This window comes from Melospiza melodia, chromosome 5 (genome assembly GCF_035770615.1).
Source record: "Melospiza melodia melodia isolate bMelMel2 chromosome 5, bMelMel2.pri, whole genome shotgun sequence".
NCBI classification, from domain to species: Eukaryota; Metazoa; Chordata; class Aves; order Passeriformes; family Passerellidae; genus Melospiza; species Melospiza melodia.
Window position 1 is genome coordinate 78,387,593 of NC_086198.1, and position 27,384 is coordinate 78,414,976.

The window sequence follows — 27,384 nt, forward strand, 5'->3', positions numbered from 1 at the left end:
GATGCTCTTTACATTATGGGTCAATGACTAAGGTTCTGGGTTTGTTTGGACCTGAAATCTAATTTCCTTCTGTAGACACTGCAGAGACTCTTTGCTCTACTGGATCTTCACAGAATGACAAGTATCACTGCTATTTCTGTTTAAAAGACAGACCAATATTAAATATTCTTGAGAAACACACTAATACCAGAAAGTAGATTGTGATTGTCTGGACACTGTCAAACACATCAGACATAGCTGCTGTAGCATTCACATGTATCTTGTTCAGATAGGAGTGAGATCTTTACACAGGCAGGGATCACCTCTTAATTTCATATAAAGGCAATGAGACTACAGCCACTTAGTACAAAACAGGATGAAGGCTGTCCTAAGCAGATGTGCATTGCTCTGGTTACCTTATCACTTGTTATGCTTCTCTTCTTTTTTGGCTGATTTGCTGGTAGTAGCACATGCAAGTCAGCAGCTGTGGGCAGACCAGGTTTCACAACTGTCATGAGTGTTTCTTCAGGTATACTGGTCTCCTGTGAAGACAACACAGGCACACTTTGTGTTTTATATGAAACACATACGGAATTCCACATATGGCATATAGAATTCATTATTCAGATCCTTAATATCTAAAGGGAATTCCACTAGAAGCTGAAACAGGAACAAAGCCAAACATAAATGTACTGAAATGTGCATTGTTCTTTGAATACTGGAAGACCTAAGTGTTGTTATCACATTAAAGTAATTCAGTGGCATCAAGAAAAGAAGCAAAAAGGAGGTTTTCAGGTTTTATAAAAACTGCAATGGGTGAGCACTTCTGAGGCAACATACAAAAAAAAATTCAAAGTGGTTTAGGATCCTTTGTGGGCCATTCAGACACAGTGTAGACTTAGAAGTGAATACTCATTACAGCTAACTTTAGCTTTTGAAGGTTGCTTAGGAAGGTGCTTAATGGACAGAGAGAAGTTCTTCAATGTGAGACTAAGAACACTCAGGTTCAGCTCCTGAAATTGTAATGAATACCTTCATTCACCTGCTGAAAGTCAAGTACATCTCTTTGTAAAATAGTTTGTGCTAATTTGGCTTTTAGTCCTGAATTTCTCCATGTTTTGTACAATGTAGCCACACAATTCTAGTGACCATACCCTAGGCACTTTCCTTGGCCTTCCTCAAAGAGATTCTGAAATTCCATTAAATTGTCCATATACTTTGATAAATGTTTCAGTAATTATTAAAATGCAAGAGTTATTTTATAGGGGAGTAAAATATTTTTTGACTGACACTAGTGGAACTCATTATGGAATGAATTTAAGTTGATAAAAGCAAGAAATTAACCTGTCATTTGATAAGAATCTCAAAGAAAAAAAAGCAGGAAACTCTATAAAGTCAAGAAATTTAGAACCTGATTTGCACAATTGCAAATCCAGGATGAGTAAAATGATTTAAAATTCAAATATTTTATAAACAATATCAAGCTGTACTTCAGTGCTACTACTCTCATGAAAGCAGTGTGTGCACCCTCAATTGCTAGCAGGATGTGTGCCTGAAGAGCTCTCAAGCCCAAAGTTTCCATGAGGTGATCTAATGCCACAGCACTAATTCATAGTTTGTATTTGATTTAACCTGATTGTATTTGATTTAACAGGATTCATCTGTTCGAAATCCAGATTTCTTTTGTGAACACGCTCTGAAAAACCACTGCATGAATTGAGTGCCTATATATTATATGTAATTTTCAAAGTTACAGAATAAGCATAGGAAATTCTTTCTTTCTGCTTTTTTTTACACAAAGATGATGTCTTTTATATTACTCATTGCTTAGCTTCTAAATCTATCACACTTAAGCTACTTAACTCTTCCTGCTTTGGAGTCATCAGTGTTTGCTAATATGTCTACCCCTAATCCCAGAGAGCAATATTTAGCATTAATTGCCAATTAGGCTGTGTTAGACCTAAACTGTCTGTGTTACAATATCATCGTCAACAGCTTGCACTTAAAAGTGACACTAGGCTCAAACTTGCATGAAATGTGGCTCATGAGGTTCACTTTATTATTTTGCTCTGCCTCCATTTCAAAATACCTTCTAAATGAGAAGGTATTAACTTAACCTTCAAGCTTTACAACTGGTGAGGGAACATTTTATGACCAATCTGAAGGAGCACCTTCGCAAGGAGGCGCGTCACCACCCGCCCGATGTCTTCCCTCCACTCTGGTATGTCAGGGTTGTACATGTCCAGGTCCTTAGAAAACTTCAGAGGAAGAACATGGAAATGATCTAGAAAAACAAAAATAAATAGCAAGAAATAAACTAGATTGCAAAAGGGGTTTGATAGAACTAAAACTCTCTGTTTAGCACTTTATGCCGTGCAGCACTGCAGTATCTAGGACCCCTGCTGCTCTCTGTTGTCAGGCATTCCATTTCTTTCTGTATTTTCATCAACACCATCAAAATTGTGCCCAAAGACTAAAGAGAGGAGGAAGAAAAGGAAACAAAGCAGATTCACATACATGCTCTGGGCTCATAATGTTCCAGATAATTTTCCCCTAGCTCAATAAGGGAGTATTGAAAAGAAGTCATTGGTTTCTTTTATTTGAAATTATAATGTACCAATAGATTTTATTCTCGCTGAATCATAAGCATGTGGGGGTTTTTCCACTACACGTTTCTGTTTTCTGTATAAAATGAATACGTTAGTCCATAAATTAGATACGAAAATAAGAACAGAAATTATATTGCAAAGGCTAACTATTTCCCTCTTTGAAGAAAAAATAAAACAAAGGTACAATATTTCTTTGAATATAGTCAAAAATATCTGAAATACTAGAAATGGGATGACCCTCAGAAAGAAGTCTCTAAAATCTTCCCTTTCTCCCTACAGGATCCTTGGATGAAAACCTAGGGAACTTAATGCAAAGCAGGGATAGAGAACCTCTGGAATGCACAAGTCAAACCTGCTTCCCCTCACTATTTCCAACAGAATTTTATTTAAACATGGCTTTCTTTTTCAAAAGTTTCTTTATTTTCTTGGTGGCCAGTATTTTCATGCTCTTGATATCAGGATTGGCAAAAGAAGCACTGGAATGATAAAGCCATTGATGTATTCACACTAAGAGAGGTATACTTCTAAAGATTTCTTAAAAAGCTGATGCATTTATAAGTGGCAATATAAATATTATATCCATTTATCCTTGAAAATGAGAAGGTTCATAAAAGCTCCATTTAGCAAAAGTGGGGGTTTTGCCATTATTTCAAAACAGTAAGTATAATAAAAGCAAAAATAACAGAATCTTCTTCAGACAACAGAGATGTATCACGTCTTGTATTGCATGATAGCTGAAGGCTTTTAGCTCTGCATTAAAATAAAAGCTTTTATACTTATCACAATTCCCACATGTGACAGTACAAATACAAATGTAAATAATTTCCCAGCGCTGCATTTTCCACAGTATATTCTGCCTTGTCACTACATAATAAAACACAAAAAAGCCACACCAGGACACATTATGGAACAAGAGCTGAGGGGTAATTTGATAATTACAGCAGAGCTATATTTGATCCAAAATCTCAGATAAACATCAAGGTAACAGTGATATATTTTGATGAAAGGCAATTATTTGACATGGTTTTCAATGCTGAGAGCAAGAGCATTTTCTTTTTTTTTTTTTTTTTTTTTTTTTCAGAGGTATTTAGACTACTTTACTTATAAATTCTGGGAAACTTTCTAGTCACTGGCCAAAATACAACTCAAACACATATAGCATTTGGGAACCACAGTAACATTTAAAATAAGCAAAGGAAAATGTTTGACTGTTGAGCTTTCTGGAGTTATTTAGTGACTGTTCATGCCTCTAATTTTAACAATTAAATCTGGCATTAGATTTAATTTTACAATAGGTTCACTTGTGGTAGGGCTGGTTTTAGACATCCAATAAAACTACATATGAAACAAAAAAAAGGAAAAAGATTAATGTCTTACCAAAAACATGGACAACTTTTGAGTCCTGAAGCATAGAGCTCCCACAGGAAACTTGCACTGTAACTCTGACATCACCTGTCTCAGCAAACTTTGTCACCAGAAAATTCTCCAATGTAAGCAGTGGCTTTAAAAAAAAAACAAAGAAGAGTTGGAAACAGAATTTCAGCAAGAACCATGAGAACAGTGCTGAAAAAGACTGTTGATAAAATATCACCAAAAAAATTTCACATAAAATTTATATTTTTCAATATTTTATCAAATCGATCAACTACAATTTTCAATAGAGAATTTTTCTTTCCTTGAAAGGATCTTATACAATCAAGCAGCCAGATGAGGAAAATATTTCTTTTAGAGTAATCAGTCAAGTTTTAGGTTTTCAGTCAGATCCCACTAAAATTAATGGAGTCTGAGTGAGACTCAACAATCTCTACAAGATTATATGAAGCAAATAATTTGCCTCAAAAAATGTAGGGTATGTCAGGGTCAAAAGGATTAATGGTGTCAACTTAGAGCACCAGCCCACAGTCACCTCTAAGGTGGAGCTGAGATACTCTGCTCCCTGACCACATCCTTAAGAATGACAAAACCCTTCACAAGACCCTCAGCACCTCTTCTTGCAATGGCAAAGTCAATAATGATGAACAGATACAGGCTGGGATTAGGGGAGACAGCACATTCACAAGAAGAAAGTTCACTGCACTTATTTGAAGCATTCCTCTGTCACACTTAGTCTGCCTCATAAAGAAAATATCTGTTATTTTAAAAATGACCTTAAAAGAAATTAACCCAGCTATACAATAAATACTCCCCAGCAGAAATACTTGGATATGTAATACTCTAGGACATGTATATAGACTTTGATCCACAAATTATTAACACTAGATTGTTTGAGTGCTCTCAATGTTTTGATATCCTTTAAGATAACACATTTATTTTTGATATGACAGTTATTTTAGACCCACAGAAAACATTTATCTATACAATGAGAAAAACCCAAAGAACCTATACATATATTTGTTCAGCACTTCAATTTACATCACTTGTTATTAGCTTGGAAATGCATAAATCTAAGTTTCATCATTCACCAGTTATGATCCCAAATCCATTCCCCTCTAAAAGTTGGGGTTTTTCCACAGGTAATGAAGTATAAGAAAATGTTGTTTCCCCCCCACAAAGCAAACAGTTTAAAATTTGAAAGAAAGGGAAAACCTTTATTGGAAAGAGATTGAAATTATCTCTTGAAATAATCAAAACCATTTGTGTACCTGAAGATTGTTTCCTATCCACCAGTAGAAAACTGTCAAATTAGGGTTCTTAGGCAGGATGATGGCTGTCAGGTTCACCTCCTGGTTTCTCCCAATGACTGGAACCACTTCTAAATTTAAAGCCTGGAGTGGGGCTGAACAAAGTTCCAAAAACAACACTGAACAAGAATCCATCAATTTATTAACACCTCCTTCCCCAAAAGCCTCCCACCTGTTCACCATAAGGTCCTGAATTCATTTTTCCCTCCCTCCTTTCCTTCCTCTTTTACGTCCATATTGAAAGTTATGGACATAATTGGAAAGACGTCATTTCAACTACAAAGCATCCCCCAGATGACCCCAAAACCCCTCAAACCATATCTTAAAGCAATAAGACATATCAACAAAATGGGCTTCTCTCATGGCCCATTAGTTTCATTCATGTCCAATTCCAGACACATAAGCAAATACTCCAGTTAAAAACTGGAAAAGGCAATCTCAGCTTTTTTTTTCCTTCTTTTTTTAAACTCAGTAACAAAAGATCAAATGAATAGAAATCTAACAAGTCTCAAATTGCTAAGGGATAATCAGAAAACTGAAAAAGAATGCTGCTGACTACTCATTTTCATTATAAAATATCAGCTGTTAGGCTCACATAAAAAATCTCATTAATTCATGCTTTAAAATAGAACTGTACATCAGGGGAGCATTTATTTGCAAATCAAAATAGATAACCTCTGGACTCCAAAATGTGCCTTAGAGTAAGTTTATTCCTTTCTGAACTACTAAAACCATAAACATTACTATTTGTTTAAAAGAAATGCATCATTACAACGGTTTTATCTGCTTGTGTTATGTTTATTAGTGTTGTGCTGTTTCACAGTACAATAACTGTGTTGAAAGAAAATCTTTCCCTCAGAGGTTTCCCAGTATATCTTTATCAGAATGTCTGAAGGTAAAAGCTTTTTAACAGCACAATGTGGTAACTAGAATTTCTTAACTTCTTCACCTGCACCAAAAACCTGGGATATGAAACCACTGTAGAGCTCAAAACTCATTCCTCACATAGACTGAATACTAACCCATCCATTTCTGCTCCATTCTAAATATCTTTTAACTCATTCAAAGGTTTTTCACCTCAGTGCAAATTTAATAGTAATTAACACCGGTCTAAAGTATTTCTCTTATTTTGTATCAGGGAGTGAATCATTGCTGGTTCACTTCTAACTTCACTTTGAGTAAACTGACTGAACTTCTGAGAGCAAGTTGTCCAAAGCCCTTTTCCACTTCACTTCACTTGATCTGTGTGGGGCTTCATCTGAATGTAAAGCGCTATTTTACTCTGCATTTTCTCCAATAACTCTCTAACCACCTAGATGAATTCAAAACTGTTGGGTGCTTTAACAAGTTATTCCTTCAGTAGCTTCCAGAGGAGTAAAAATGCTTCTCTGGTGATGGTGTCTTGAAGAAAATCCAGAAATGTTAGGAATTTCATTAAATTTGTTCCTCCTAGAAATATATTTTCCTTCTCGAAGGATCTGAGAAACCTTTTAGCTTCTGCCATAAATCTGTGTTTTCACAAAGGAAACTGATTACTTTGAGATATGGTTTTGTTCCTGAAGAAGATTACTTTCTTTTCCAAAATTTTTAGAGGCCAAGTTGCTTGGTACTTGAATGATGACTGTAATTTCAAGGTTGTTCTTTCTATATATTAAAGAGCTGAGAATAATTACTGCAAATCCTTCTGCTTGTCTCTGTTGCACAATTCCATAATGCATTTGAACAAGCTTCATGGCACCCTTAAGTGTGTACAATTAAGACTGAAGTTATATGATTTCTATTTAACTAAGTTAAAATTTCAATAGTTTCCGAAGTTCCACACTATACAGGTCATGGTTCCATGAAAAATAAATGCATGCAGCATATGTATTAATGGATGTATGCAGTTCTTCTTTAGTTCTTTTTATTCTGAGTTCTTGGGCCTCTACAGTTGCCTACTCACATTTTTGCTAATTCTAACTTCTAATTTCTCTTGCAGTTCATTAGAAAGTTGTAGATTGTTTAATCTGGATCAGAAAGTATGATTTGCATGACAGGCAAAAATTCTTATAATTGTCCTGCATTACAGAGTATCACATAGCAACCTGGCAGAAGTGGAAAGATTTCCTCTACCATTTGCCTCTGAAAAAATTCCCTGGGAATAATGCATCAGTTGAAGACTGCTGACTCCTGAAAGAAGAACTCTACAGAGACCCCTGCTTACAGAGACCCCTGCTTTCATGGTATTCCACAGTGAAAAATGTCCCTTAATGGCTATCAGTGTTTCACTAGAACGTAGAAATTGCAGTTTAATTAGTGCCAACTAATTTCCTCAAATCTTGTAATTTACCTAAAAAAATTAAACAGAGCTAATCACGTGGAAAGCATTTACTCAAGCAGGCTGTGTAACACACCCCCATTCTGCCAGTCCCTGTGCAGCATCCAGGGGCAGGCTCAGGAAGGGATCACATGTGCCTCAGTGCCCTGCTGTCTCTGCACTTCTGCACCAAAGCCCCCCTAATGCACCACTCATTTACTTGTGTAAAAAAATTCTGCTTTCTGCAATTTTAAAATCTGCTGCATGAAAGAGAATCTACATATTTTAGTTTTACTGTTTATTCTAACATAGGCCATGCTAAAAGCACACTTTGAGAAAGTCTTCCGCTTTCCATCAGGGCTTGCTACTGCTTGTCATTCTCTGAAGGGTTAGAAGTTATTCTTGGAGAGAAGAACGTCACACAGAGTTTTTTCCTTTTCATTGCTTGTACAGATCTACTATTTCTTTGCCTACTGCACTTCTCAGCACCTAGAAGCTTCTCAAATGTAACAGTGAAGCCCTAAGTAATTTATCTGACTCTCTGGAGTTGTCAAATGATTTAAAAAACAAACATAACAAAGAAACAGATAATGAAACTGAGTTGTAAAATTCGATTCAGATTCTTTCTGCTTGATAATAACAGGAGACTGGTCTTCAGCATGAATGTGTTTGGCTTTGTGTGCTACTCAAAGAAGAACTGGAAACTCTGAACTCAAGGACACACTAGCAAAATACAAAAATATCAGCAGTCACTAGACAAGCTGACATAAAGCAGATGGCTCTGTGCATAACCTGGTATATGGCTCCAGTGATTTCCACTGCTTTGGGTTTAGGATGGAAGGCACACCACTGACAACAGAGGGAAACAGACACCTGGAGAATGCAAGATGAGTATCTTTCCCTTTGATGTTACTCGTTTCTGAAATTTTTTGACGCATCTGAAAACAGGCAATAGCTGTCTTGAATCTCAAAGGAAGAGGAGAAATCAGTTCCACTTTTGAGTTTCCTTCTTCATTTCAGTTATGAGATGACTGAGGTACATTAAGCTTGCAATGGTGCATGATATTCCCTGGGCCATGCTATTCTTTATTTTATATCTGTTTGGGATTTTTCAGTCTTAATTAAGGAGAGGAAGAGAAGTGCAAGTCAAGTAATACTGCTGGCAAACATGAAGTTATATCCAAGCACCATTTAAAAATCTGTGACAATTAACTACCTAAAATTTAGATTTAGAACTACTGAGATTTTGACTAATTTTTAGAATCATACAAGAACTCATGTTTCCCAACACGTCTGTTAACTTGCTTTACACTGCACCTGGAAGCTCTACAAAGACATAGCTCAAAGTATTAAATTTTAGCTGCTAAGGCTGACAAGGGGTGTTGAATCAGGAAGATGGATCAAACCTGAAATTTATACTGAGGCATCTTTATTATTTAAAAGATTAATAAACCATCCTTCTGCCAAATCCAAACAAAAACTGATTCTGACCTCCTACTGGATTAGGTTTACAAGCCTCTGCATTAACAACACACAACACTGCAAGACTGCATGAGGATATTGAAAAAATACGGTATTTCCTAACTATGACTAGCAATTTTCTTTCCTCTTTCATAGCTGACACGAGGTCTGTACACAGTGGCCAAAGTAAGAAAACCAAAGAGCGGATTTACAGTTGACTTGGACGAACACCACAGCCTCGTCATGCCCAGCCACGTTCTCAGCCTTGACGGACACGCGGTAAATCCCGGGATTCTCGTAGCGGTGACGGATGGGCTCTCCAGTCATTGTCAGGTTCACGTATATCGCCTTAAAGCCGTCCCCAAGATCTACCTGGTATTTGGTACTCAATACATCACCCTAAAAGGAAAACACATCCAAGATATCTGCAATGGTCACAACCAAAATAGACAGGACACATGTTTGTAACCTTTTACGGAATCACAACAGCGTTTTCAGCCCCAGCCAGACATCTTCACCCAACTGCGACAGCTGCAGTAAAACCACTACTGCCATGGCAATTACATTAGTGCAACAGATGCTGTGTGCACTAGCAGAGAAAATACCATGTTTAGAGAGCAAGATGCTACCTTAAAATTATATACCCCAGACCACTGGCCAAGTTGTATGGCACAGAAACCATCACTCTTCTCTTAATGCAGCTGGACATTATTTAACATAATGGAGCAGGGCAGCCCCAGGTTCAAAAGTGCTGCTCATGTGATTGTAAGCAACTGAAGATTTAGTAATTTCCTACTCATCACACAAGCTTCTAGCCTTAGCAGTTATAAAGTAAAATTAACTGGCTTAGATGTTCTTCACAGCAGTTTCCAGCCATACCTTCTCACTGTCAACCATGTGGCCTTTAAGACCCAAGCTGGGATCTTCACAGAGTTGTAGAGCATTACACTGAGCTACCAGCATATTAAGATTTAACATGCTCTAGCACAAAATTTGATGCATGCTTAATAAAGCAGAGTTTGGGAAATGGTTTAAAAGTCCAGTCAAATAATTCTATCATGTCAAATAGCTCATGGAATTTATAATTCATAATACTTCTCTTAAGTGTTCCTTTAAGTGACACTGTGCTCCTAAATTCAGGTGAGACAGAAACCAGCATTGAAAGACAGCAGAGGAAGGTTCTCTTAACATTTTATTCTATTAACTTCCCTAGTGTAAAGATGAGGGTGCTTTCTTCAAAATATCAAGGTATTTCGATTTCCAGTAAAGACAGAGTAAAGACAGAGTATGGAGAGATAGCAAAACAGAGACAAAGGGAAAAGGCGGATAAATCTCTAAGGAATTGGGACATCCACCTCCATAAAAAATAGAAGATTGCAATGACATTATTTTTTCATATATTCAGCCAACAAAATTTGGGGAAAATTATGACCATGATGGTGCATTTATTTTTTTATTATTATTTCTAAGGACAGTTGCAAACTGCCTAAATGTACCAGAAGCCTGCTTCCTTTCCTCTATGATGTCTTGTATTCCTGCATCTAACAACATGCATTCTCAGAAACTAACAAATTAATTTTGTTCACCAGAGAAAGTAATATGTTTTGGTCTGCTGTAGTAGAGCTGATTCTTAAACTCAGTAATTGTTACGAATTCTTATTTGATTTTGTCATACAGATTAAGTCCTAAGCAGTGCTCAGAACATTTGAGTTTAAATATTATTCTTAGCCATAGAGGGCACCAAACTGCTATATTTCTTCTAAGTCTGTCTTCCTCTTTGATGTATGGAGTGAAGACTTCACCAAAAGACACAGCAAGGGATTCTCTTCAAGATCCCTTATTTCTGGAGATTTTTTGAATAATTTTAAATGTTTTTCATATTGCCACAGAGATTCATTAAAGCTTCAGTAGGAAGAAAGTCAAACTGCCAATCAAAATCATTAAGAGTCCAAATTGTAACCAAATGCTCTAGGCTTACAATAAACATTTCCAAACAAACTTTAAAAAGAGAAGGCAGCAGGACTTGCCACACAAACTGTTGGGGCACTGCACGCACTGGGACAGAGCCTGTGAAGCATTAAGCAGCCCAGTGTTCTGCACGTAACCTTCTTGATTCTATTACAGAAGTAAATCCCAAGTGCTTGATTTCTACAGCACAGGTTTGCCAAAATGTGTGAACTTTCTTCAAGTTCTTGCAAACCAGTGGGGTTAGCCAGGATTACAATACTCTGGTAACCTGAGCAGAGCAGTTATAGCTTAATGCTAAAAAACAAGCAAGAGAAAACAAACTCATGGCAAACAATTCATCCAAGAGTTACTCGCTGCTGTTGGTCAGGGCCTTAGGGAATTGTCTCTCAATAAACAGAAAAAAAACCCTGTATCTTTGGCAACACAACTAATATATAAAAATACTCTAATGCTGAGCTATTTGCTGATTTCTGTAAGGCTTTGCCACATTCCTTTCTGAAAGGCTGATTCTCAAAAATATCTAAACCCAAGTATTAAATGTTCTCTCCATTTTTGTTCTTCTCTGATACAGCAGTTGAAATTTTCAGTTCAAGATGACTTTGGTAATCCAGTTACTCTGACTTTCCAAGAAAACACTGCTTTTTCTGATGAGGACAAATCCTACTCTGCGGGTGGAATTTGGAGGTTCACTGAGTTTACTGGTTTATCTTATTCACTTGAAATCACATTTCAATATTTAGAAAGCTATTAATCTTTGCCTCAAGCACAAATTAATCTTCATTCAGCAGCAAAACAGGTAGGAATGAAACTAACCCTAAAATCAGCAATTCAACTTCCACGTAGCCAATGTTTATTACTACCTGCTCTTGTTGGACAATGAAGGTGATGTCTTCCCCAGGCCTTACAGCCAGACTTTCTTCTCTGATGCTGATCTGAAGTCCCTTGGGAGCAATCAATGGACACATATGGTGTGCTAAGTCCTGCTGCAGGTCTACTCCACCTTCACACACATTAGAAACAACTTTCCTGTACCTGCAAAAACAGTAAACAGTGGGCACAGTGAATTGGAGGTAAACAAAAGAATGCCAGCAAAGACACCAAATGCATGTGTGATTGAGGCTACTGCCTTTTCCTTGGGTTCACAAACAGAGAAGACTGCAAATGATCCAAGCCAACTAACAACACAAGTACTCTCATTGAGGGTACTTTCATTGCCTTTACTGGGGAAACCTGCTGAAGAAGGGCGTGGAGCATGGGTGAGAATTTCACTTGCGTGCATTAGAAGAGTCTGTGTTTTCCAACTTAGAAACATGCCTGACTAGCCCTCAGGCACCTAGACAGTCTGCTGTTCTCTCTGTCGTCCCCTTTTCTAGCATCCAAGTATTCAATGCTCTACAGGTCTTGGTTCAAATCCCACAGATTGGGAAGAAATTAGACCAAACAGCTTCTACATTAACCCAGAACTAATTGCTTAACTGCTGCTTCCAAATCTCTTCATTTCTTAAAACACTTAAAGCATTTGTTTAATTCAACTGTATAAAAGAGTGAAAGGACTCACACTTTTAAAGTGCTAATAATGAAATGGTCGGATGTGTACAGTAATTATTTACAGATCACTTTCACACAGGTATGTCATTTTTAAACATCCTTTACAATCAGAGTTACATTTCATTCTTTTGAATTCCCACTCTGTGTATCCCAGCTGTCATCCACAACCCAAAAGGCAGCATTTTCCTCTGTAAGGTAAATATACACAGAGACTGAGATTCTATTGCCAGATTGGACATTTCAGCATTTGGTTCTCATCTCCACAACTGACTGTGATGGTGTTATGATAAGCCAGAATAGATGCCAGCTGCAAGTTATTCTCAGCACAGACGTCAGACTACATTGTAGTGTATATTCTATGCAGTATTGTTTATAGTTACTAAAGCTTTTCTTTGATTCTGAGTGTCCCATATGGTCAGGAAAAGAAACTTTTCTCCACAGAACTCCTTACCCTTATGGAAGGGAGAAACCTGGAAATTCTGTGAGATGCTGTCAGTTCCTCAGATGGATCCAAACTGAAAATTACTCTGAACCCAAGAAATGAGCTAAAAGCCTCATGAACATTCCTATCAGAAGTGATAGGAATAGATACAAAATATTACCAAAAAAATTAGAATTTTGAAAAGACAGCTCACTCTCTTCTCAAATGGATTAGTTTTTAAACTGCTGTGAACACACAAAGCAACATTTCCCTTTCATTAATCTGTAGGAAGTTTCTGTTCATGCTCTGTGTCAGAATCAGAACTTTTCCATTTCCCTGTTTTTACAGTTTGCCTAATTTACATTTCATAGAATCATAGATTGGTTTGGGTTGGAAGAGACTGTACAGATTATCTCTATGAATCCCCCTGTCATGGACAGGGACAACTTGCACTAGATCAGGTTGCTCAAAGCCCCATCCAACCTGGTCTTCAACACATCCAGCGATGAGGAATCCCCAGTTTCTCTGGGCATCCTGTGCCAGTGTCTCACCACTCTCATAGCAAAGAAATTTTTCCTATTATCTAATCCAAACCTCCACTCCTTCAGTTTAAGGCCATTCCCCCTCGTCCTATCACTACGTGTCCTTGTGTAAAGTCCCTCTCCAGCTCCCTCATAGACTCCATTTAAGTATTTAAATGTGAATTTCTTTCAAACTACATTTGAGGCTGCTGCTTGAAATATTCTACCCCTCTCTGGAAGCCTCATCAAGCCCATGAAATGCAAATTCAGATTACCCAGTGCTGCTGGTGTATGCCTGCCCCAACACACAGTCTTCAGGAGGTGCTTCTGGGTTAAACCAAAAGTCAGCAAAGCATTTGCTGGACTCCAGCTTCAGAGGTGCAGAGCGCTCAAACCCGTAATCACTGAAAAACATCAACGCCAAACATGTTACTACCCCACTTCACTCTGCAATCCAGTTTGGGGTGAATGAAACTACATTTTTCAAAGTCAATATATTTTTTCAGTGTTATTCTACTAGATGAACATACAAGTTGATGAAGCCAATTCTGTTCTAATTTCAGTGGGAGTTGTGTACACTTGGGGGAAAAACTGATAGCAATTACTTTGTCAGTTCTGCAAAATTACCTCCCTTGGTAAAAAAAGATTTTTTTAAGGTTTCCTTTGACACTCAGACGAACCATTTCGTTTGGTTTTTTTTTTTTTTTTTTTTTTTTTTTTTGTTTGTTTTTTCTTTAAAATTAATTCAATGGTCATTTTTCAAGTCCTGATCAATAGAGAAAAACATCAGTATCTGTTCAGTCAGGTGAAACAAATACTTAAACATAGCAACATTTTTAAACAAATGCAAACGTAAAAGAAAGCCGTTATTCAATAACAGGTTTTTCATTTGCTTATACATGGCTATGGGAACAGGGGCAAAAGGAGGAAAATAAACCCATCTCAAATTCTATGTAAATATTTATTAGAAATAAGTCAAAAGACTCAAAGACAGACTCACCATAAGAAATCAGTGTTCACACATTCACAGACTTTGGATGTGAGAGCTGATGTGAAACTTTTCCCTTTAATGCACCAAGATGAAATCTTCCTCTTCCGAAAGCTCCTCTGCTGGCCCATGATGCAACGATCACCCTGAATATCAAAGCACTGGACTTATTGCAACAGAACCTCCACAAACAAACCTTGCGCTGTCCTGAGAAAGGCTGCTCTTGCTGACAAGACCATAAACTTTATCAACCCTCTGATATCAGATCTATAGGTAGAGAAAGCCCTCATATCCACTGCTGTCCACCAACATGTTATTACAGAGTTGTAACAGAGGCTATATTTCCAGGACACAAATCTGAAGATGCACATGAAAATGCAAGTGCAATTTATGTTTCATGAGTGCCCAACCTGTGTGCAAAGCTCATAATGGCCATTTAAAAATTTCATCTGGCTGAAGATTGCTGAATTTCTCTAAATCATCATATCTCATGTTGGCTGTCAATTTGAAGCACCAACCATGAGGACACAGAATGAACTCTCTCCATACACACTCCACTGGTAAATAGGCAGCTGGAACTACTCTGTCACAGTCCTTTTAGCAGTTTCTAATTTCTGAAAGATATTTCAATGCCAATAACCCAAGATACTGTTACTCTTTAGGTTCAGATCTGTGTAACATTCTTTGTAGACACACAGCAGTCCCAAACAGGAGGTGTAAAATTAGGCATGAGTATTAGAAAAAGAGAGCAGGAGGAAAACTGAGTAGTATGAAAAAAATAAACCAACCCCGATAGAAGAAGTAAAACATAAAAATCAGAATGAGTATGAATAAATATGATGTGTTCCATTTAATAAAAAATCCCACCACATATTGGTCTCTTTAATCAGTACTTTGTACAGAGAATTTAGCTTCTGAAAAGTGGATTTGGCCAGAGCATCATGATTAGCACAGCCTTAATGCACTATGCAGAAAGGGTATTGCCCAAAACAACTGGACTCCATTACACAATTGGTCCACTGAGATCCTAAATTACTTCTGGAATGGACTTCATTTATGGCAATTTATATATGAGTATGGTATGTGGTCAGGAAGTTGGCAGAACATGACTGCATGTTGAAATTGCTTCAATCAATATTACACACTTCACTTTATGGGACATGCTTCCCAACCCAGCAGGACCACCTATTATTATGGCAGCCCCCCAGCTATACTTCTGCCTTTTTTGGGACACAGATCACAGTAACAAAGGGAACACAAAATCCTGTCTGACGTTCAACTCCAGCGAAATCAGCATAAGGAGACTAAGCTGTGGGTGTAGCATCCGAATTCAATTTGGAAACATTTTCTTAGCACACAACTCCATATGAATCTGAAAGCTATGGAAAAATGTTGTCGATTAACATAAAACCATGAATACCTGCAGATTTGTGAGCTCCCAAGACTCATAGTCTTCATCAGTGCACTCCCTGGGGAAGGACGGTCTGAAGTCCACTTTCACCAGTTCCCAGTCTGAACGGTAGCTGATATGTCCAAAGACTCTGAACAAAAGACCAAAAGGAAACTCTTACTGCAAAGAAATACCATACAGCTGAGATTCAAAATTTCAGTCTTCTCTTTTCCTATCCACAGTCGTAGTTCTTTGCTAAAAGGTCCCAGGTTAATTTTTCTTCCACTTTTATTCCTCTTCTATGTACAATGAGTCTAGTTAGGAAACATTTGTCAATTGTATGAAACTTTACAATGAAGAGATATAACTCATATGTAAAAGGTTTTTTTCCCTAGCAAACTGTCCAGAAATTAAATAGGGAATAATATTTTCTAATTTGGAATAAAAAATTTTGTCTATTATCTTGCTATGTGAAACAGACAGATCTCTCAGATTTTGACAGGAAGCTCAGATCAGGGAGCAGAATCCCAGATCACCAGAGTCAGTTCCCAGCTCTGTTGCTCATTCCTTATGATTTGCAATTTCTTCAGTTGTTTTTCTTGTGGGATTTTGTGTTAATTTCTACAGTCTTCAGATGGCAACGTGCTAGTGTTAAACTCACAGCATTATCATGATATTTGATTAATTTCTAAGGAATACACTATATCTTCACAGTGTGCTGGAGAATTCAGAGCCTCTTCATTTCAGATAGCTCAATGTATAACAAAAACCAGCCAAAAACGGTATAATTTGGGGGGGGGAAGAAAAAAAAAAAGGAAATCTCATTGCTTTAAAAAACAAGCTGCACTTTCAAAGCAGACAACATTTTTAAGTCAGGATCTTTATTTCCAAAACAAAATGGGTACATATGACATCCAGCAACAAATCAGAAAGGATAAAGACTTTTTTTGGGCAAAAGTAAAATGTATTTGTGGTTTGTATCAGCTTATATGACTTACTTGCCAAAGAATTTAAGGTTAATTCTGAAGCCAACAATTTCTGTGCTGTTCATACTGCACAGAGTTCATATTCCAAGCTTTAGTATCATTGTCCAAAGTAATTAATTCCTTTTGCTTTGCCCTCAGTTTAGTCCAAATCCAGGCACAGCAGGAACAGTACAGTTTTACTAAAATCATTCTGCAGTGCCCAGTAATTTCTCTTGTCCTGAATTCCAGGTTCAGATTGGAACTGGAGTGGACCAGAAGTGATTGATTTTCTACAGCACAGAGGCAATACACAAAGCATGCTCCCTGGTAAATGGCTTACAACTCTGAAATCTACCAAAAAGGCTGAAAAACAGTTCACAGAGACTAAAGATGTGCAGTGATTTCCCCCTTTCCTTTCTGATACCTTTGCTTCTCCTCCACAGCAAAGAGCCGTAGGTATCAATGGGTTATTGCTCACACTGCTCCCATTATAATGACTGGATAACCCATGCTCACAGGAAACCACACCACAAGCAGTGCAGTTAATTAAACACAAACATAAGCATTTAGTTTGTATTTCTTACTCTTTTCTTTTAAGGCTCTGAGATTAAAGGACTTGGATCATCTAATCCCTTTCCTTCTAACCACTGGCTGTATGTGCACATAGGTGTGTGGTCCCATTTCTCTCATTGAGCCTAAGGGTTTGGTTCTTTTTTCTGGTTCAGCTGGATCCTAAGAGCTGCTGTCACCATATAATCTTATTCACTGGTAGTTACATACTCAATAAAGTGTCTACTTAGGTGGTCTCTTGCTTTTTCCACAATGCCTGTTTCAATATGACTGGGTTTGCTGACAGACATGAAGTGTCTTTTGTATGCAAAATGTCCTGTACCTTTTTTCTAAAATCTTTGTTTCTCCGTACAAGTTACTAACAGAAGGCAGACTTCACTATGTGCTTATGCAACTACCTACCTCAGTGATTGCTGCTCCAGGCATCACAAAACTTCACAAATTTACTACATTTCTTTTATTAACTCATTCATAAAAATATACATGCAAGTGCAAGTAGCCAAGACCTGTTAAAGCTTCACTCCTGCCTCAAGAAAAGTATTTTCTACAGAACAAATGAAATTTCCTCCATTCATGTTAGCTATCTCAGGCAGATTAGTCAAGGAAAGGGGAAGAAAGGAGATGGTGTTTTGAGTTCAAGGCAGAACAGAATAATGACATTCTCCTGAAACATAATCTCTGAACTATTATTAATCATCTTTGAAATCTCAAGAGGATGATTCCAAATAACTATGGCAAGGGAAAGATGTTGCTTATATATACAAATATGCACACACAACCACACATACACAGTTATGTGTGTACATAGAACCAGAGATATAAAAGAGCAAAACAGAGCTCAGAGAGTTAGAGATTAATTTTGATATCCACAGAGATACCAAAAAATTATTGAGCTATCCACTTCTAAGCACCTTGGAGATAATTAAAATGATAACAAACAGCTACCACGGATTTATCAAAACCAAATCATGTCAAACTAATGTAATTTTCTCCTTTTACAGGGTAACTGGCTTAGTGGATAAAGGAAAGAAAAAAAATGTAGCATATTTTGACCTTTGTTAAAACTGTTACACATTTCTACCTGACATTGTCTCAATGTAAAAAAGAAAACAGTGCAGATAAAATCACTGTGAAGAGGAATGGAAATATATATTGAATCAGAAGAATTCATTTTCAAAAGTTAGTTGTCAAATAAAGAATATTTTGAGATATGTATCACAAAGATATGATGGGTCCACAGTCAATATTTTCATTAAAAATTGTGATCAAATAAGAAAGACAAAAAATTTTGCCGGTAACACGCAAAGATGGGAGTGGACATGATGGAAGCAATGTTCAGAAATCAATACGATGACATACTCGAAAACCAAGCAAAAAGTACTCCTTGGGAAAAAATAAACCCAAACCCATATCAAAGGTGGAAACAAAATGGAAAATAACTTTCAAATATCAAATAAAACACTTGGTAATTCTGTGGAATTAAAACAAGAATGAAATGTTGCAAAATAAGGAAGACTAACTCTAGCTAGTATTCAGAACTCAAAAACAGAAGACATGGAGGTAATTATTTTGATAAACTTGGCACTGGTAAAGCCTCTGGAAAAATAATATGTCGAATTTTGGGTTTTATATGCATATTTACAGACCCACTAAAAATGAATTTGAAAAGGGGCAAAATGACTCATAAGCTGCTTAGAAAATGTAACCAATGAAGAATGATTGAAAGAATTGGGTTTTTCACTGGGATAAAGCTGTACAACAAAATGTTTGCAGAGTCTTGTTATAAAGAGCTGTCTTCAAAGAGACCTAGAGGAAGGGCAAGAAAGACCAAGGACAAGGATCAATTTAAAAGATACTGCCACATTATTCTCTAATTCCTTCTCCTCAGCACTGGTGAGCTTACGTGTGAAGTGCTGGGTCCAGTTCTGGGCTCCCCAGTACAAGAGAGAGATGGAATGACTGGAGGGAGTCCAGCAAAAGGCTGTGACTGAAGATGACGTTCTCACAGAGCACAGTACCGACACCAGTGTTCCCAACATTCACTGGCTTAAATAAAATACTAAAGATTTAAGAAAGTGTCCCAATACAGTCACAAACTCCATTAAAAATGCAGACACACAGCTTTGTAACTCCTAGAGAAAATTTTTCAAGGAATGAAGCATTTTACACACATTCATTTTAGCAAACTGTTGGAAAAAAAAAAGTCTTAATGATTATTAATGCTGTTGCTGCAGTAGCATGTGTTGCAGACACCTCACATGAGCACATTTAAATGTGCTGCTAAAGATAACTAGAATAAAAAAGAAGTATTTTTCAAAGTAACTAAGGCAGGTATTAAGTAGGATTCAATGGATTAGACAAAAATATGAGCTACAATAAAGCAATACATAACAGCAATCACAATATAATCGCTCAGGTGCAAAATATATAATATTTATGATTAATAAAATAATATGAATGAAAAAAACTGAAATGGTGCAGCAAGTGTAACTGATGACTAGAAGTTATATATCAAGATGATAGCAATTCATAAGCTACTAAAACCTTCCTCTTGATTAACTATATTTCATTAGAAAGCCATCAAATCAATTCTGTTGAAACTATAAAAGATGATGCTGTGATAAATAATTTTTGGAAGAAATTCCAATTACCTTGGAAATTAATTTACTTTTATTTGCAAGGATTTAGGATCCATAATTTTAACTTCAGTGTTTCAGTTGCCATAACAACTTTGTACATTTGTTCCTAGTTCATTTATGAGCACATAATTTTTTAATTTGATTGCATCATTTGATGGATAAGACAGTTTAATGCAGTTTTTAAGCTAACTCATTTAAACTATTTGCTGGAGAATTGCTAGTTATTTCTGTTCCTGATAAAGCTCATAATCAGGCAGAGTTAATTTAACAGAAATTATATGCAATGATAATATTTTCCAGTAAATTCTGTTCAATAGACAAGACCTATTCAATAGAGATTCCTTGCTCAGGTGAGCAGTAGTAGCTGTGTCATCTCCTGTCCCTGTGTTTTGCTTTACTCATGAATACCTGAGAACACTCAAAGACCTCAGCGTGGTGGGAGTGATCCTGCAGGATTTTCCCACCAAGGCCACAAAGGTCACGTGGGGAATTTATTCAGATGTTTAATGTAGCAACTAAAACTGTGCAACTATTGCAGTTGTGCTGAGGACTACAGAGAACAATTGTGTGATGCACAGTCCCTTTGCTTGAAATCAGAAGCCTCTTTCATTCTAGACTCATTGCCTTAATCTCCAAGTGCTGCGCTGGCTTTTGCTCTCCTCTGTATGTGTGTGCCATCAGCTGTGATGTTCAGAACAGGACACTGCACAGTGTCTGCACCGTGATGAGCTGCCCTGTTGGCATACTCTGCTAATTTCATTTGCCACTTGGGGGTGGCCTCCAGTTTTTTTGAAAGAGACTTCAAAAGTATAGAGCTACAGATAGTAAAGCCTAGGATTTGAATCAGGGTTAGTTGAGGGCCCCACATACAGGTGAGATGAGCATCTCAAGGGCTCTCTCTTGGATAATATGTCTAAATTCCTCTGGAGAGCACCTAAGCAAAGCTGTCCAAGCATGTACCCAAAATTCTTTACAGAGCTAAACCTCAGTAGCTAACAGTCAGTATATCATCATGGTGGGAAAGGAAATCACACTATGAGAGATGCTGGTTAATTGTTTTAAAAATTCTTTCTATCTCCTTTTAAATGGAAGCAGTCACAGAATTGTCAAAATGTCAGTCACAGAAGGTCAAAAATTATATTAATGTCTTTTTCCGAATAGGAGGTCTCCTTTCCAGCAGTATTCCTCTCATATGACAAGGAAATAGAATGGTTTTGTGTATTTTTTAACTCTCATGTTTTTTATATTTTTTAACTCTCAGACCTCTCTGCTAATTTTTATAAGACTATTGAAATTTCAGATTAAATATTCAATCTACCTTACAGTTCACTAGATATCAAAGACCATTTACATTAAAAAACCAGCATCTTTCTCAGTTATCTTCTACATAAAAGAATTAGTTAGAAGTCTTGTCAATTTATGGTGACTTCAAAGAGCTGCGTCCTTTGCTTCACATAGACCTTTACAGTGAATGATGAAAATATCCTTGAAAAAGCAAATCAATGAGACAATCTTCTTTTTGTTCTGCCTGTTGTGGTTCATATTATTACAGTGTCTTTGAACATATAGCAAGACCTGCCAAAATCTGTGTAGAAATTACCTAGCTGAGGAGTAAAGTGATGAGATGGTGGCAGGGAAGGATGTTCTTCAGTATAGCCACTGACAACAGGTAGTGCTCTTCTTAACTCACAGGAATACTATTATTATTGAAAGAGTTTCCAAGGGGATTTGGGTTGGCAGAGATAGCCATGAATATGTCCTACAGTTACATTTAAAGCCTATTATTTTCAAAGGAGAAAATGACAAGTGAATCTTTATTAGATGATCTTTCCTTCCAACAGTTGTCTTTGCTTCCATTACACCATAGTAAAATCAACAAAAACCTAAACAAGTCAGAGGGTTCCTTCTGGTAAAATGGCTGCAAGTAACGTGAGATTCAAGCTGCAGTCTGTTACACATCAAGATTATAATTCAGCATATTTTTCTAATTCTCCAGAAGAACATAACAGAGGTCACATTTCAGTGGCCTTCCTAAATTGCAGCTACAGAAATGATGAATGCTTCCATGTGCAAAACTAGACACCTGCCTACATAAAGCAACTGCACATAAAAAGTGCTTGTGTATACAGGAGATCATGTGCAAATATGCTGAGACATCTATGATTTAAATGCCTTAAACTACAAACACATGCATATACTTAATACACTATAGAGAAGAGTAGGGTTTCTGGGTTGGGCTGGTTTTTTTGAGTTTTGGTTGGGGTTGGTTTTTTTTTTTTTTTTGGCTGCCAAAGTGAAAAATGAAGGGAGGAAACAATTTAGTTGAAATTGAACCAAAATATGTTTTTTCATTGTTTCCTGTTCCCATAAGCTAATAATTGCCATTCATTCTTTAATGCCAAAACATCTTGGTTTTAGCTCTTTTGGGGAAAAAAGAATGGAAATGAATGCTTAGGTTCTGAGAAGTGCTGGGGAAAAGCAGAATCAGGGTGTTTCCACTTCAGCCAGGATTTCAGTGGCTCCATGATATTTGTGAATTACATCCAACATTTTTTCCCATCTATTTGATAAATTCCTGTCCAAGAACAACCTTTTAACACGTATGCTGTTTGGAAAACATTGCAGATTTAGTGCCTAGCCTAATGTCTTATGCAGAAGTAAATACAAGGCGGACAGTGAACAAAATTGTTTAAAGAGAAACATATGACACTGTAGAGGATAGATTTTACATAATTCAACTCTCTGTTTTCATCTTACTTAGAGATCAAATTAATCTGGGAGACTTGCAAAATTTTAGGATTCTTTAGCTAATACTCTTCCTACTCATATATTTAAAAAATCTCTCACAATTAGAAATTCTTTATTCAGACTTCACCTAGCAGAGCTGGAGTTAATACACTACAGTCATCTAAATTGTGGTTTCTTCATTTTGAGAGCAAAATATAGTTTGAGGCCCCAACCAAAAGCAAATAAAGCGTTAAAAAAAATTAGTTGTTGTCTAAGTTTGCAATGGTAATTTATTTGAAATAGAAACCAAAAGGGAAGCATAGTTAGAGGATCAAAGCTTCAGGCACTCTCTCTATGAAAAGGGCTTAAAATTACACAAAACCTATTCTGAATGAAAAATTCTCATCACCTTTTTTTGTCCTCTCCTCCAGTAAATAGGGACAAGGTAATAACAGATTCTTACAGAACATGAATTCCTAACTTTTAAGTTCCTCTTACTCAAATATATTAACAGATCTGTATTAAAAATGTACTAAATATGGGTTTTAAAGTGACACTGAAAGCATTCTGTTCCTGTGCTTCTGTCTACAATATGAAACTGTAAGGAAAGAAATTTAAAGAACAAACTTTACCCACTAAATTTCTTTTGAGTGAGAGTGAGAGACTGGGGCAGTACCAGGTCTTGACTCCAAAGTCACAGCTTGGTGGTGACACTGCAATGCTGTGACTTGCTCTGCTAACATCTGTGTCCACAGAGGGGACAGCAAAAGCATTAGGCTCGCTGCTAAACAGAGATCTGTACATCTGCATTAGCTGATATCTAGATTAGATTGAAACAGAAGAAGCAGTTTGCTTTTCAATGCTTTTTTCACCACATTTCCTCTATCTACTCTCAGATATGTTCCTTCTTAAGCAAAGAGCAGAACAACCATTTCACAACTGAGCAATGATTCTCATTCAAGACATTAACTAGCTGAAAAGAAAACCCAGAATTTGCCTTCAGAAATCAGCTATTCTCCATCGTAATGAGGCTTTCTCTACCTTTATCTACCTCTTATAAGTGTTGCAGTATGAGCAAGTCAGTAGAGAAGAATTCAAAACACAGAGAAGTACCTTCACCTAGTAAGATACTCAGAGGACAGGAAAAGGAATGTCCTGCCATGTGTGACAATAAGGTCTGAAAAAGTACATGTAATGCTGACTGCTATTGACATTGTTAAAGGTGAGGTTGACATTCCTAGCAGAATCAACAGTTACAAAAAGCCAGACAGCTCTACCTAATATCTAACGCCTATTAACATTAACCTGGTTTTGAGTAAGTTAAAATTAGACTATCTTCCTGTTTCCATGATCACCCAGGAGCCCAAAGGAACACAATGGGCATTCCAGACAGCAAAATATGTATGCAGGAGTTCAGAGATGCCATAAAGTTCCCAGCAGCATCCAAAGTTGTTATTCTGTGAGACAATACAAAAAAATAGCCCTCTGGAAAAAATACAATTACCCACAAGGAAGATTTTAATTCTACCTGACATAAAGAAAAGCAGTTCTTTTATGTAACCTCTTATTGGCCTTTTAAAAGGGGCTATGGTCTGTGGTACCATATGTTATTGTGCCTACTGGGTTTACACTGCAATCTAAATAACCTGGTTTGGGAAACACTCCCAGAAGCTGAGATGTGATTTAGAAGCATTTCAAACAGGTTTGAAACTTTCATTACATTAACTATTTCCTCTGGAGAGGAATATCAATATTTCAGACACACAAAAATTCTTCCTTTTGCACTGAGTCAGGCCATTACTCAATCCAGTATTAGCAAGTAATTTTTGCAACTATAAAATATTGTTCAGTATTGTTCAATGGGCTTGCAGTAACTTTCGTTCTTACAAATTTAGAACAAAATAAAACCTACTACTCCATGCACTATTTTGATGAAAATACACTAGTTGAGAAAATCTCTTAGCAAACCTTACTTATTAATTTAGCAATAAATACTGGATTTGAGCTCCTCACTTAGAGGTTGATTTTTACACAGATCAAGTTCCCTAAAATTTATGAATACTTAATTGCTTATCTTTTCTAAACTCCTAACTAGGTCTCTTTAGAAATGGAAATCTAGACAGATTGAAAACAGAATGAGTCTCCTAAAGTTTTTGAATACTTTACCACTAAAACTCCTAAAAATCTTAACTGAGTCTTTTGCAGAGCACAATGGAATAAAACATATTTTCCTTAGCATTTGTATGTACATATCTTGAATACTGCAGGGGATTTCGATGAATGATTTAGATTAATGTTGACTGACAGATGACAACAGAGTTTTATGAAAACTTTTGACAAGTCAACATTTGGCTTTCCTCTCTGTTTTGGAGAAAACACAAAACTTTCTGAAATGTAGACTTGAGGCAACCAGGTTCACATTTTCCTGTTTCTTCAGTAAAGTCTACTAGACCACTTCACTTTGGCATGGAAAACAGTAATGAGTGACATTCCTTAGGGGTCAGTATTGGGACTAGTGCTGTTTAACACCTTTGCTGGAACATGGACAGTGGGATCAAGTCCTCCCACAGAAAATCTGCCACTGACACCAAACTGTGTGGTGCAATCGACACACTGGAGGGAAGGGATGCCCTCCAGAGGGACCCTGAAGCCTTGAGTGGCGGGCCTGTGTGAACCTCATAAAGTTCAACATGGCCAAATTCAAGGTCCTGCACCTGGTTTGCGTCAATCCCAAGCACAAATACAGGATGGGTGGAGGAATGAATTAAAAACAGCCCTGATGAGAAGGAGTGGGAGGTTTTGGTTGACAAGAAGTTCAACATGAGCAGCAGTGTGTGCTCACAGCCCAGAAAGCCAAATTTATCCTGGAATGCATCCAAAGCACTGCAGGCCACAAGGCAAGAGAGAGGATTCTGCCACTCTGCCCACTCTCATGAGACCCCATCCATAGTGTAGCATCCAGCTCTGGGGTCCCCAGCACAAGAAAGATGTGGAGGTGTTGGACCATGTCCAGGGAAGCTGTGGATGCTCCATCCCTGGAAGTGTTCAAGGCCAGGCTGGATGGGGCTTTGAGCAAGTTATTCTAGTAGGTGTCCCTGCCCATGAGAGGAGGGATAGAACTAAATGTCTCAAAAGTCCTTTCCAACGCAAACCATTCTGCGATTTTATGATTCTGTGATTTTGGACAAATGAGGACAGAACTGGAATTCAAGTGCCAGCCACTTACAAGACCAGTCAATATCCCAGACACCATGCTGGAGAATGAGAAGTCTCTTACACACAGACTGACTTCAGTGGAACCAGGATTTTACCTGAACAGTCAATTTCAGGACATGTAAAATATTCTTTTGACTCTTTTGTGAATCTATTCTAGAAGCTTTAAATGAAATACTATCTATTCCTTAATTTTGCCGCACATTTTTTCAGTTATTACCTTCCCACTTCAGAATTATGCTATCTCTACTAATTTATGAGGATTTTGACATCATACTCTTTATTCAAAGTCTTTATTCAAGCACATTCCATACCAAAGGAAGAAAATCAAATTCCCGTACTAGGAAAATATATCAGACTAGGTCCTTGGCAATGGATTTGGGGATTCCTCAATTAATTTATTTCCATTACCATTTACAAGGTCATCTTACCATGTTCTACTAGGAAGAAAATTCTTTCTAACAACATAAAATATAGAATAGCTGATTTCTGGTTTTTTTTTCCAGGGAATGTGTATTTCTCAAAAACAACAAATCACTGTAGATTAAATCAAGCACAATAATTTAGTACAAGAATAGGTTTTCAGGAAAAATGGACTAAGCCAGACAGAACAACACAAGGTCTTGACATAAAGTCAGACAGAGCACCACTGGGCTGACAACATCACCCTGAAAGGAAAACAGTCAAAAGCAGTGGGAGAGACCAGGAAGTTGGTACAATGGCAACAATGGAACACATACTGCAGGTTTATTCCTCTCATTGTCTTTAGAATCTGGTAGGAAATTTGCACGAATCTTCAGGGCCAGTTTGTACTATTAAATGTTTGATGCTGTCCATGTTCAGTAAACTTAGCTAAAAAGTAAGATCCCACAAGCCTGGCATGACACACTAGAGTCAGACTCTTGCTGTGCCTTTGGATATATACAAGTCACATGATGCTTTTGTTGTCAGATTGGGTTCATGCACCAAATCTAGCTGCAGCTCCATGTACTTTAGATAGATGATTTTAGACAGGCATTATGTTTTACAAGAGCTCTTTAGCCCATTCAGCCAGGTATTTAAGCACATCTTCACAGAATCACTGTTTTTAATGATACTTAATAAGGAAAGAACCCCAAGCCCAGAGCATATAGTCACCACACATCACTTTATCTGCTATTAAGTACAGTTTGGGATAAGCTTTTGATCCATCTACTTTTACTGAAATCAATGGAAATCCCTCATTCAGAGGCATAAGTGTCTCCATGTGGCATACATTATATAATAAATAAACCTGTATTGAAAAAAAGAGAGAGATATGGGATAATACTGTTCTTTTCAGGTTATAGATGCATAAGGAAGGATAAATGGGGCAGTGAAGAAAGAGAGAAACAACCAACAGCCCAAACCCCACGTCTGCACAGTGTTA

At 37.2% G+C, this 27,384-nt stretch overlaps 1 protein-coding gene across 6 annotated transcripts in view; it reads right to left on the reverse strand.

Annotated features, from left to right (window-relative positions):
* The window catches only part of SORCS2 (sortilin related VPS10 domain containing receptor 2), a 536,381-nt gene that overhangs the window by 27,407 nt on the left and 481,590 nt on the right, over positions 1 to 27,384 (reverse strand). For all 6 annotated transcript variants that reach the window (XM_063157566.1, XM_063157565.1, XM_063157563.1 and 3 more), the window contains 9 exons: positions 15,893 to 16,013; positions 14,485 to 14,618; positions 13,760 to 13,888; positions 11,855 to 12,026; positions 9,239 to 9,425; positions 5,231 to 5,364; positions 3,966 to 4,089; positions 2,151 to 2,263; positions 396 to 521 (listed from right to left, as the gene is read on the reverse strand). In XM_063157566.1, the coding sequence (XP_063013636.1) occupies positions 396 to 521; positions 2,151 to 2,263; positions 3,966 to 4,089; positions 5,231 to 5,364; positions 9,239 to 9,425; positions 11,855 to 12,026; positions 13,760 to 13,888; positions 14,485 to 14,618; positions 15,893 to 16,013 (1,240 nt within the window). The remainder of the gene's footprint in view (positions 1 to 395; positions 522 to 2,150; positions 2,264 to 3,965; positions 4,090 to 5,230; positions 5,365 to 9,238; positions 9,426 to 11,854; positions 12,027 to 13,759; positions 13,889 to 14,484; positions 14,619 to 15,892; positions 16,014 to 27,384) is intronic.